Raw genomic sequence first — 13,196 nt, 5'->3', positions numbered from 1 at the left:
CTGTCCGTCTCTCCCTCTCCACCTCCTTCTCCCTCTCTCTCTCTCTCTCTCTCTCTCCCGCTCTCTCTCCCGCTCTCTCTCCCGCTCTCTCTCCCCCCCCTCTCTCTCCCTGTCCATCTCTCCCTGTCCATCTCTCCCTCACTTCCTCTCTGTCTCTGTCTCTCCGTCTTTCCCTCTCCATCTGTCCCTCTACTCTCTCCCTGTCTGTCTCTCCCTCTCTCCCTGTCCGTCTCTCTCCCTCTTCCCCTCTCTAACCTCTCCCCCTCTCCCTCTCTCCCTGTCCGTCTCTCTCTCTCTCCCTCTCTCCCTGTCCGTCTCTCTCCCCCATCTCCCTCTGTCTCTCTCCCTGTCCGTCTCTACCCCCCTCTCCCTCTCCCTCTCTCTCTCGTTCTATGGTCGTGACTCACAACGGATGTACAAACACACTCTGTGTACGTGCAGGCCTACGTACCTCTGCACCAACGTCTACGGTGAAGATGGGGGAGGACTGGGAGGGCCTGTTCACGTTGCCGTGGTGATGGTGTGCCCACTGCTCCTGTTTCCGCTTGAACAGATCCTCGCATCCAAGAGGAACACGCCCATAAGAGTCCTGGAGAGGGAGCGGGAGAGAAAGACAGAGAGAGAGGGAGACAGAGAGAGGGAGACAGAGAGAGAGAGACAGAGAGAGAGAGACAGCGAGACAGAGAGACAGAGAGAGAGAGAGAGAGAGAGTGAGAGAGTGAGAGAGAGAGAGAGAGAGAGAGAGAGAGAGAGAGAGAGAGAGAGAGAGAGAGAGAGAGAGAGAGAGAGAGAGATACAACACTGTATATAGACATAATAAGACATTTGAAATGTCTTTATTCTTTTGGAACTTCTGTGAATGTAATGTTTACTGTTCATTTTTATTGTATTTTTGTTTATTATCTACTTCACTTGCTTTGGCAATGTTAACATATGTTTCCCATGCTAATAAAGCCCTTAAATTGAAATTGAATTGATAGAGAGAGAGCAGGGGTTAGAGTTGGCTGAGATCTCCCCTATGTACACTAACCATCTACAACAACATTACTCATAGCCTTCAATAGGAGGAGGAGGAGGAGGAGGAGGAGGAGGAGGGCAACAATGAGGGGAAACGGGGGAGGAGGGCAACGTGAAGGGGAAGCGGAGGAGGAGGGCAACGTGAAGGGGAAGCGGAGGAGGAGGGCAACGTGAAGGGGAAGCGGAGGAGGAGGGCAACATGAAGGGGAAGCGGAGGAGGAGGGCAACGTGAAGGGGAAGCGGAGGAGGAGGGCAACGTGAAGGGGAAGCGGAGGAGGAGGGCAACGTGAAGGGGAAGCGGAGGAGGAGGGCAACATGAAGGGGAAGCGGAGGAGGAGGGCAACGTGAAGGGGAAGCGGAGGAGGAGGGCAACATGAAGGGGAAGCGGAGGAGGAGGGCAACGTGAAGGGGAAGAGGAGGAGGAGGGCAACGTGAAGGGGAAGCGGAGGAGGAGGGCAACGTGAAGGGGAAGTGGAGGAGGAGGGCAACGATGAGGGGAAACGGAGGAGGAGGGCAACGTGAAGGGGAAGTGGAGGAGGAGGGCAACGATGAGGGGAAACGGAGGAGGAGGGCAACGTGAAGGGGAAGCGGAGGAGGAGGGCAACGTGAAGGGGGAGGAGGAGGGCAACGTGAAGGGGAAGCGGAGGAGGAGGGCAACGTGAAGGGGGAGGAGGAGGGCAACGTGAAGGGGAAGTGGAGGAGGGCAACGTGAAGGGGAAGCGGAGGAGGAGGGCAACGTGAAGGGGAAGCGGAGGAGGAGGGCAACGTGAAGGGGAAGAGGAGGAGGAGGGCAACGTGAAGGGGAAGCGGAGGAGGGCAACGTGAAGGGGAAGTGGAGGAGGGCAACGTGAAGGGGAAGCGGAGGAGGAGGGCAACGTGAAGGGGAAGCGGAGGAGGAGGGCAACGTGAAGGGGAAGCGGAGGAGGAGGGCAACGTGAAGGGGAAGCGGAGGAGGAGGGCAACGTGAAGGGGAAGAGGAGGAGGAGGGCAACGTGAAGGGGAAGCGGAGGAGGAGGGCAACGTGAAGGGGAAGCGGAGGAGGAGGGCAACGTGAAGGGGAAGCGGAGGAGGAGGGCAACGTGAAGGGGGAGGAGGAGGGCAACGTGAAGGGGAAGCGGAGGAGGAGGGCAACGTGAAGGGGGAGGAGGAGGGCAACATGAAGGGGGAGGAGGAGGAGGGCAACGTGAAGGGGGAGGAGGAGGAGGAGGAGGAAGAGAATATGTGGGTGACAATGAGTTTGCTATGCTGATTGGGAGGAGAGGAGAGGCAGGAGGAATAAAAAGACATGATAAAGCCAGTCGTGTTCAAGGCTGTACTGCGTGCTTGCAGAGGAGGCTATACAGTAACTGTACCCTGTTCAGTGCTGCTCTGTGCTCCCCCGCTGAGCAGTAGGGGCTGTCCAGGGAGGCATATCTCTCTCGGAGGGGGGGCTGGTACACAGAGGAGTGCAGCACCTCGGGAGGCAGCGAGTTACTCCTGGTGTCCTCGCGGTGGTAGAGCTGGGGCCTCCACATATGCCGGCTGTCATACAGGGGAGCGTAGCCACCGTGGGCTGGGGCCAGGGGCCCGTACTGGGGGACCGGTGGGGGACTGTAGGGAGAGGGACCAGCGTGGTCCCGTGGTGGGGGCAAGGAAGGGTACTGCTCTGAGTACAGAGGGGCCATGGAGGGAGGTAGAGAGGACTCTGGGACGTGGCTGGAACGGAGGAAGCGAGCCACGCAGGGTTTGTGGTGGTGTATCGCAGAGGGGTAGCCGTTACCTAAAGAGGGACAGAAGACATCAGTGAGTCTACATAATACCTTATTTAGATGATGAAAGATTGAATAGAGTGAAACGGACACACCCGGATTCAAAGGCATTTGTTTTCAAATACTTTAGCTGCAATTGACTATGCTTGTCTGGAGCAATGGAACCAATGGAATAGTCTGTACAAACCCCGCCCCTCTGGCACTCAGGGAGGCTCAATCAAACGCTAATGTATTTGAAAACAAATGCTTTTCAACCCAGGTCTGACAGACACCGGTCACATGTCTCTTAGATGGCTGTACTCACTGGCTGGCTGGTAGGGCTGCACGTCGTAGGGAGGTCGGGGGTCCTGGTAACACAGTTCAGAGGACTGAGGTTGGTGGGGAGGGGGCTGAGGAAGGGGTCTTATCATTAGGTAGTGGGCCTGTTTGGGGTGTGCAGAGTCACATTCTAGTCTAGACCCTGGGCCGTATGGAGAAGGAGCTGAGGAGGAATTGACCGGTGTCTTTGGAGGAGAAATAGACTTCCTGATAGAGAGAGAGAGAGAGGGAGAAACAGAGAGAGGGAAAGAGAGAGACACAGAAAGAGGGAGAGAGACAGAGAGAGAGACAGAGAGAACACTGTATATATTAATAATATGACATTTGAAATGTCTTTATTCTTTTGGAACTTTTGTAAGTTTACTGTTTATTTTTTATTGTTTATTTCAGTTTTGTTTATTATCTATTTCACTTGCTATGGCAATGTAAACATATGTTTCCCATGCCAACAAAGCCCTCAAATTGAAAATTGAGGGAGAGAGAGACAGAAAGACAGAGAAAGGGACAGAGAAAGAGAGACACACAGCGAGAGACATAGAGAGACAGAGAGAGAGAGAGAGAGAGAGAGAGAGACACAGCGAGAGACACAGAGAGAGAGAGAGAGACAGCGAGATAGACAGAGAAAGAGAGACACACAGCGAGAGACATAGAGAGACACAGAGAGAGAGAGAGAAAGAGAGACACAGCGAGAGACACAGAGAGAGAGAGAGAGAAACAGAGAAAGGATGTCAGTCTAGAGAGACTGTAACTGACAATTAACCTGTAAGCCTATGTCGTTGTTTTTTGGCTTAATTGTTTACGTGTTCGCTATGCGGGGAAATGATAAGACAAGCGGAACTACGTGGCTAATAACTGTTGTAACGGGGATCATTATCGTAGCAACACACCTTTGGAGGGAAGGCAATCCCGCGCTGTGTTAGCTAAGTTTTCATGTCTTCGGGTGTAGTTTGTAAAGTTTGAAGCGTATATGTTAGGATGGTAACGTTATAATTAAGGATGAAGCGTGAATTCATGCCAGGAATAATAAGTGTGAAGTTTTTGATTTCCTCCCCGCTAAGCAGCCAATGAGGTATTTTTCCTTTATTCATGTGTTTAATCTGATACTGTTATAGCGCCGGCTAAACTGTTTATGAATGTAAGTACTTCAGAGTTATACCAAGCTAATAAGTCACTCGTAAGACAAGAAGGTTGTAAGAGTGTGTTTAACTGTCTTTTCATTTACTTTATAGTTCTCACGGAAGGTGATAATTCTGACTAAAACTACAGAATAAAGCCGCCAGTTAAAATCAAGGAACAGTTGTGCTCGTGGTTACTGGAGGGAGCTACAGAGACAACAATACGACTCATTGTTCATGATGACACATTAAAGACAGCTGAAACGTCCCACTTTCAGCCTGAACGTTTAATACTCATCAGTGATGAGTCATCATCATGAATAATAAGAATATACAGTAAGTGACTGTATGTGAAAGTGAAAGGAATGCTGTACTGCTAGCATAAAGCATTACAGTAGAAGGATCATAATGTGACAGAGAATTACTTACTGTTCCATAGAGCCAGATGAGGAGCGGCTGGAGCCTGTGGACCCGTTAAGTACAGACCTTTCCCTCTTCATCTCCTCCATCATATCCCCTCCCCTGGGGATGAGCTGGGAGGGTGTGGCCCCCTCCTTTAGGGACCCTGACCCCCCCTTATCTGAGCTCTTCAGACCCCCAGTGCAGGCCTCCTCTCCTGAGTCGCCCCCCTCCATACTCAGACCACTACCCATACTCCCCTGGGCCAGGAGGAAGGGCCGGCCCATGCCACTGATCTTCTTGTTTCTCATTCTGTTCCTTGAAAGGGGGAGGGAGAGGGTGGAGAGATGGACAGGGTGGAGAGATGGAGAGGGTGGAGAGATGGAGAATGGAGAGGGTGGAGAGATGGAGAGGGTGGAGAGATGGACAGGGTGGAGAGATGGACAGGGTGGAGAGGGTGGAGAGATGGACAGGGTGGAGAGATGGACAGGGTGGAGAGATGGAGAGGGTGGAGAGATGGACAGGGTGGAGAGATGGACAGGGTGGAGAGATGGACAGGGTGGAGAGGGTGGAGAGATGGACAGGGTGGAGAGATGGACAGGGTGGAGAGATGGACAGGGTGGAGAGATGGACAGGGTGGAGAGATGGAGAGGGTGGAGAGATGGACAGGGTGGAGAGATGGAGAGGGTGGAGAGATGGACAGGGTGGAGAGATGGAGAGGGTGGATAGATGGACAGGGTGGAGAGATGGACAGGGTGGAGAGGTGGAGAGGGTGGAGAGATGGACAGGGTGGAGAGATGGAGAGGGTGGACAGGGTGGAGAGATGGGGGGACAGAGAGAGAGACAGAGATAATTAGAAGGGTAGGTTCGTTTAAGGTTTTCTTCACATAAAAGCCTTGATAAAAACTGCGCTGTGCATCGCATGCAAATGAGTGTGGTGGTGTCCTCCCTCACTTCTCTAGCTCGTCCTGTGTGTGTGCAAAGGTGCAGTTGGATCCTCGGGGACAGCCACCCTGCTGCCGGAGGTCTCGACAGATACTGGTCTTATATTTGCTGTTGGGCTGCGGCTGCATGGGAAGGAGACAGACAAAACAATGTTACTGACAATAGAAAACCACTGTGCTTGATGAAGGACATAAATGTCTCTCCCATTGTCTCTGTTGTACATTTAACAGCTGTATTAAGTTTGCACGTGTGTATGTGCGTGTGTGATTTTGCGTGCATGAGTGCATGCATGTGTGTGCATGTGTGTTTGTGCGCATGTGCTTCTGTGTGTGTACATTTGCGTGTGTGTGTGTGTGTTTGTGTGTGCGTACGTGTGTGTGTGTGTGCGTACGTGTGTGTGTGTGTGTGTGTGTGTGTGTGTGTGTGTGTGTGTGTGTGTGTGTGTGTGTGGGTACGTGCATGCGTGTGTGTGTGGGTACGTGCATGCGTGTGTGTGTGGGTACGTGCATGCGTGTGTGTGTGGGTACGTGCATGCGTGTGTGTGTGGGTACGTGCATGCGTGTGTGTGTGGGTACGTGCATGCGTGTGTGTGTGGGTACGTGCATGCGTGTGTGTGTGTGGGTACGTGCATGCGTGTGTGTGTGGGTACGTGCATGCGTGTGTGTGTGGGTACGTGCATGCGTGTGTGTGTGGGTACGTGCATGCGTGTGTGTGTGGGTACGTGCATGCGTGTGTGTGTGGGTACGTGCATGCGTGTGTGTGTGGGTACGTGCATGCGTGTGTGTGTGGGTACGTGCATGCGTGTGTGTGTGGGTACGTGTGTAACAGGGTTGGTTATGTTTCCACTTGCCTCTAAAGAAATGTGTATTTGATGTTCAAGCATTCTTATTGGTTAGTTCAACTCTGATGACAATAAGGGGTGTTGTGATTGGCCCCGCTTGCAGATAGGGGGAGATCGCGAACGTCAGGTCTTCCCAGTATGAAAATGTGATGCGAGGGATTTTGCCATCGACAGCCATCATCACTGTTAAGTCCTGCACAACTAACGTGCTGTTTCCCATTTAACCACAGCAGAAATAAATGATGCTCAACTGGGACCACTGGCCGAAGTGATTTATTATTTTAAAACACAACGCATGGAGAGTACACTATACATCTGTTACACTGGTGCCGTGACTCGTCTTCTTGTCTTGCTGGACGTCACGTGGAGGGATCGGAGACCCGGCTTCAAGAAGTACTGTGGTTGCTGATACACGCCTAAGGTCTAGGTTTTGCATTCTGCGCAAGTGGAGTTCTCAGGGAGCTCCTGGTAGCATGAGTGAGTGGGGAATATAATATACTGTTTATTAGTTGTATGTGTTGATGTTATGATTATTTAGTGATGTAATTGTGCGGTTACGCTAGTGACCTTCGGAAGCCAATTAACGTGAGGGTGATGCCATTTTCTACCACACGGTGGCGACAACTATTTATTAAGGCGTTTCTTGTTACTTTTCTGTGTTGATTCTTGGCCTTGTTAGACAACCACTACTGAACTTTTATTTTGAGTGCATTATGTTCAAGCTGATTTTATAGAAGTGTTCATATTGATTGTGATAATTTTCATTTTTATTTTTTTGGGGCACTTAATATTTACAAAAAAATATATATATATATATTTTAAAAATGGAAAGTTTTGGGAGAGGTAGGGGAGTTTTCATGTTTAACCCTTCACTGCCAGTGGGTAGGGGGGCATCTATTTCTCCAGTTACTTCCACACCTCTGGCCAGGCCAACTACGCAGGCAAGTGTGCACCTTCCACATGATTTAGAGCTACCTCAACTCAGTGCATTTGAGCCAGTTTCACCTAATCCTAGGAAGGAGGATGTTTCTATGGATTTCCTGGCAGACATTGTTAAGCAGATAGGTTACTCAATAGGTGAAAATATTGCCTCTTGTTTGGAATCAAAGGCTATGGGAGATGGGGTGGGACAGAAGGTTGATTATGTTGGTGGTACCAAGGTTGGGGCCAGCTCTAGTCTAAATGTAGTGGTGAAAAATGATGTCAGGGAACCAGCGTGTTTCAGGGGGGATGGTTCAGAGGAATGCACAGTGCATGAATGGGAGGAGACTATGTTAGTGTACATGCAGAAGAAGGGCTATGGTGGGCAGGAGAGGTCAGATGAAGTTTTGGGTAAGCTGACAGGGCGGGCACGTGACGTGGTAAGAGTAAGCCTACGCAGTAACCCAGTTGACTTAAGCCAGGGCCCTAGACCGGTTTTTGACATTCTGAAGCATCACTTTAGCGACACAATCAACTCTGACATGCCCCTAGCTGATGTTTATTCTACGTTGCCAGTGGAAGGTGAGACTCCATTTGATTACTGGATCAGACTGAACAGAGCCATAGAGGTGGCAGAGGACTGTTTGAAGAGGCAGAACAAGGAGCTAGACAATCCATCACGTGTTCTGACTGTCATGTTCATCAAGCACTGTCCGAACCCAGAGCTGTCATTGATATTCATGTGCAAACCATTGCATGAGTGGACGGCTGCGGAGGTCCATGGCAGGCTGGAGGAGTACCAGAGGAAGTGTAAGGCTCCAAGTCCCTTGCGGCTGGCCCCACTGGTCACCACACTGACGCAGGAAGTAAGTAGGCCAGTGTCGGCTGTTGCAAACTGCCCGGACCCCTTGCAGCAGCCCACAAATGGCTCATCCGAGGCATTGGATCGTGTGATGGACATGCTTGAACGGGTCTTGGAGCAGAGGCCTCTGCAACCTGTAGGCGGCTATAATAAACGTTTCCAGAGGAAGCCCAGAAGGGAGAACCCGCCTTTGCAATGCAAAGTGTGTGGGGATGCGAATCACAGCACAATGGATCATTGTTATTCTAACCACCTATGCTTCCTCTGTTATCAGGCTGGGCACACACGTCGGGAATGTCCTCGCACTTCATCGGTAACTCCCGTCGCTCCATCAAACAGCAACACGACACAGCGGCAGGAAAACTAGCTGGCCCGCACTGGGTAGGGGGAAGTGCTGGGCCTTGTGAGGTGCCCCAATTCGATAGTGTTGTAGATTTGGAGTCAATATATTCAAGTGTTTGTGATGAAGTCAAGTCGAACGAAAAAGTCATTATGCAAAATACACAGAGAGTGCTCCACAACGATGAACTCTTCTATACTAGTGTGTTACTGGGGGATGTTATAGAGGTGAGCGCTATGATTGACAGCGGTTCTATGGCATGCACATTGAGCTCTACAGTGGTGCCACGCCTTGAGAAAGCAGGTGTGCTCAAGAGTGGCTCCCTCAGTCCGACTGAAGTGGTGTTGGTTGGCTGTGGGGGGTTGAAGACCAAGCCTGTAGGTGTGTGTGAATTGAATCTGTCTGTGTATGGCAGCAGCCTCTCTGTCCCTGTTCTAGTAGTGGATGGCCAACGTGATGAGCTCATCCTAGGCAGCAATGTGATAAAACACCTCATCAGGGAGCTGAAGACGACCGGTGACTTCTGGGAGAAGATGTCATCATCTGAACACAATGGAGATGACAAACTGTTCCGTCTGCTGGCTAATGTAGAGAGATGGAAAGGGACAGAAGTGCCGGAAAGAGTGGGCACGGTAAGGCTGAAGCGGGCGGTCACATTGGAGCCCATGCAGGAACATTTAGTCTGGGGCCGGTTGTGTACGCCTCAAAATGTATCTGCGGGCAGTGCTGTCGTTATTGAGCCTACGAGGGCGCGCTCAAGACCGAAAAACATTCTAGTGGGGAGAACAGTAGCGACGTTGTGGAGCGATGGCTGGGTCCCTGTCAAAGTTATCAATCCCTCACCAAAGCCAGTAACAGTGAGACGCAATGCCAAGATAGCGGATGTTTTTCCTTGCATGGCATTAGAGGACTTTGACACTGACTACATAGATGGGCCCACTGTCGAACCGGTCCCCCTGGTGCAGCAGGTACACAAAATGGATGCCAATCAAGACTTTGACAATGGTAGTGGAGATAGCTTGACCGTTGACAGTGCCGTAAAACCGCACAGAGTGACAAGTGAGGTGTTGCACGAGTTAGGGCTAGGTGACATTGACATTGAGTCCACTCAGTTGTCGCAACAGTGTAAGGCCCGGCTAGTTCAGCTAATAGCCCGCTACGAGTGTATCTTCTCCCGGAACAAACTAGATTGCGGGAAGGCTACTGGATATGTCCATCGCATCAGACTCAGTGACACTAAGCCTTTTAGGCTACCTTACCGTAGGCTCTCCCCTAACCATTATGACAAGCTCAGGCAGGCCTTGGATGAGATGGAAGAGCGAGAGATAATCAGGAAATCCAGCAGTGAGTATGCCTCCCCGCTCGTGCTGGTCTGGAAGAAGTCTGGCGATCTGAGACTGTGTACAGACTTCCGATGGCTCAATGCTCGCACCGTAAAGGATGCTCACCCTCTACCTCACCAAGCTGATGCTCTGGCGGCCCTGGGTGGCAATGCCTTCTTCTCTACAATGGATTTGACCTCAGGCTACTACAATGTGGAGGTGCATGAAGACGACAAGAAGTTTACAGCCTTCACTTCTCCTTTTGGGTTATATGAATATAACCGTCTTCCACAAGGACTGTGCAACAGCCCAGCTACATTCATGAGGATGATGTTGAGCATTTTTGGGGATCAAAATTTTTCTAGCCTTCTATGCTACCTGGACGATGTGCTGGTTTTTGCCCCGACTGAAGAACTTGGATTGCAACGCTTGGAGTCAGTTTTTGAGCGTCTCAAGGCCCATAATCTGAAATTGGCTCCAAAGAAATGCCATTTCATGAAGAGGTCAGTGCGGTTCTTGGGGCATGTCATCAGTGAAGGAGGTGTGGCCACAGACCCGGAAAAAGTGAAGGCTATTGCAGGGATGACAGAGAAGGATCTCATGGAGGATAACACGGACGTGCCCTCCCAGGGGAAGATTCGGTCCTTTCTCGGAATGATAGTCTATTACCAGCAGTTCATTGAGGGGTGCTCCACCATCGCTAAGCCGCTGCATGGGCTGACAACTGGGACGAAGGCACCACGCCATGGGAAAAGAAAGAGGAAAAGAAGAATACATAGGAAACTCACAGCAGCAGACTGGACTGGTGAGTGCAAACAGGCCTTTAGTCAGTTGAAACAAGCTCTCCTCGATCAGGTCATGCTAGCCCACCCTGATTTTAGTAGACCTTTCTTGCTGTCTGTAGACGCATCTAGTAATGGATTAGGTGCTGTCCTCTCCCAAGTGCCAGAGGATGGGTCTGCAGCCAGGCCCGTAGCATTCGCTAGCAAATCTCTTACTTATGCACAGTCAAAGTATCCTGCCCATAGGTTAGAGTTTTTTGCTTTACGCTGGGCAGTCTGTGAGAAGTTTAGTCATTGGCTAAGGGGCAAGCCTTTTACTGTATGGACAGACAACAACCCATTAACATACATCCTGTCCAAGCCCAAATTGGACGCCTGTGAACAGAGATGGGTTGCTAAACTCGCTCCATTCGAGTTTGACATAAAGTACATCCCCGGTCCCAAAAATGTCATTGCTGATGCACTCAGTAGACAGCCATTTGTGCAGCCGAGCGCTCTCCACCGCATCACAAGGGTTCCATACAAGGCCTTGCTGGAAGAAGCTGCGGGAGTACATGCTGAGAAGGTGCAAGATGTGTTCCGCTGGTCGAACCACCCATTCGACCTCGAAAGCTGCTCACCGTCAATTGAGGCAGATGCCTGTGAAATTGTCATGGACTGCCAAACTACCTCCTATCCTTCTCCTGGTTCTCTGTCAAAGGAAGCGGTGTCAGCAGTCCTGAGGTCGCAAGAGGAGGCTAGTCTACAGAACTGTGCGCTGCTACTGCCTCAGCTCACTCAGTCACTGGTGCCATCTGAGATGTCAGATGTGAGAGTGCTGTCCCGTGATGACCTGATATCAAAGCAGCGCCAGGATGATGCACTCGCCAGAGTTGTCTTCTACGTGGACAGGGGCCGTAGACCTTCTAGGAGGGAACGTGGCCATGAACCAATCGAGGCTCTGCGGATTCTGAAGACCTGGGAGAAGCTCACTCTGAAAATGGGTGTACTATATCGCGTTACCAAAAGTTTGCTGTCAAAGAGGAAGACGTACCAGTATGTAGTACCCACCTCAATGAGAGCGACAGTTTTGAAGGGTGTCCACGATGAAGCCGGTCATCAGGGGCAACAGCGGACGTTGTACTTGACGAGACAGAGGTTCTTCTGGCATGGTCTGGAGTCGGATGTGAGAGAGTATGTCAAGACCTGCAAGAGGTGTGTGTTCAGTAAGGCCCCCGAGCCAGAGGCCAGAGCTCCACTGGGGAACATCATCACGACTGAGCCCCTCGAGTTGGTGTGTGTGGACTTCTGGTCTGCTGAAGACTCCAACAACAAGTCCTTGGATGTTCTGGTCGTCACTGATCATTTTACTAAGATGGCCCATGCCTTCTTGTGTCCGAACCAATCAGCTAAAGCAGTGGCCCTTCAGCTGTGGAACAACATCTTCTGTGTGTATGGTTTTCCTCGTCGTATCCACTCCGACCAAGGGGCCAACTTTGAAAGTAAATTGATTGCTGAGTTGTTGAGTGCTGCAGGAGTCCAGAAGTCGCACACAACTCCCTACCATCCGATGGGGAACGGGGGAGTCGAAAGGTTCAATAGAACGCTGGGAAACATGATCAGGGCTTTACCTACGAGAGCGAAGCACAGGTGGCCCCAGAAGCTGAAGTCGTTGACCTTCGCCTACAACTGTACAGTCCATGAAACCACGGGCCACGCCCCTTTCCAGTTGATGTTTGGGAGAACCCCACGTCTGCCTGTCGACATGATGTTTGGTACGGTGCTACAAGACTCAAATGTTGTAGACTATGATGAGTACGTTAAGTCCCTGACGAGAGACCTGAGGGAGGCCATGGAGACTGTACAGTTGTCGGCAACCAAACAGCTGAAGAGGCATGCGGGCCTCTACAACAGGAAGATCAGAGGAGCTCCAGTGGAGGTCGGTGATCGGGTGCTGCTGGCGAATAAGGGTGAACGTGGAAAGAGGAAGCTGGCGGATCGCTGGGAGAACAACCTCTATATTGTTACGGAGAAGAATAGTGACATCCATATCTTTAAGATACAGAACATGTCGACTGGCCAGGAGAAAACGGTCCACCGTAATCTGATAATGCCTGTAAACTTTTTGCCTCTCCCTGACACTGCCTTAGAGACACCTAATACGGGAGACCGTGAGGATCCGAGTGAGGAGATGGAGGACTCATCCATGAATGATATACCAGAAATGGACATCGGTGAGAGGACTAGTGTGTGGGTATCAGAACAGACCTCGGAGGAAACACAGTCGGAGCCCTCTGAAAAAGAGACCCTAGATGTGCTGGAAGATGGGCCACTGGCGAGGGACCCTCAGAACTCACCACATTCTGAGGGTGCCACTGGTGGCACAAGCATGTCAGAGGTAACCTTTGGAGAAGAAATGTCCGAACCCTCTGAGGAAGAAAGGCATTCTGAAGATGCCACTGGTGGCACAAGCTCCAGCAACAGTCACAGAACCTTTGACCTTGACTACCCATCGACTGTGGACAGTGACCCACCAATGGTGGTTGTAGTTGAACAGGTTAAACGTAATGATAACTCTGTTAGGACTGTCAGGTCAGGGGCTGGTCG

At 51.1% G+C, this 13,196-nt stretch overlaps 1 protein-coding gene across 3 annotated transcripts in view; it reads right to left on the bottom strand.

The window, feature by feature from the left end:
• Window positions 1-13,196, bottom strand: part of LOC139537966 (roquin-2-like) — a 48,149-nt gene that overhangs the window by 9,388 nt on the left and 25,565 nt on the right. For 2 of the 3 annotated variants that reach the window (XM_071339895.1, XM_071339887.1), the window contains exons 9-13: window positions 5,552-5,664; window positions 4,628-4,915; window positions 3,070-3,290; window positions 2,370-2,776; window positions 452-589 (exon numbers count right to left, since the gene is read on the bottom strand). In XM_071339895.1, coding sequence (XP_071195996.1) covers window positions 452-589; window positions 2,370-2,776; window positions 3,070-3,290; window positions 4,628-4,915; window positions 5,552-5,664 — 1,167 coding nt within the window. The remainder of the gene's footprint in view (window positions 1-451; window positions 590-2,369; window positions 2,777-3,069; window positions 3,291-4,627; window positions 4,916-5,551; window positions 5,665-13,196) is intronic. The other variant, XM_071339904.1, reaches the window with a different exon arrangement.

This window comes from Salvelinus alpinus, chromosome 1, assembly GCF_045679555.1.
Source record: "Salvelinus alpinus chromosome 1, SLU_Salpinus.1, whole genome shotgun sequence".
NCBI lineage: Eukaryota > Metazoa > Chordata > Actinopteri > Salmoniformes > Salmonidae > Salvelinus > Salvelinus alpinus.
The sequence above is the reverse complement of the archived record's forward strand: the minus strand, read 5'-3'. Positions and strand labels throughout refer to the sequence as shown.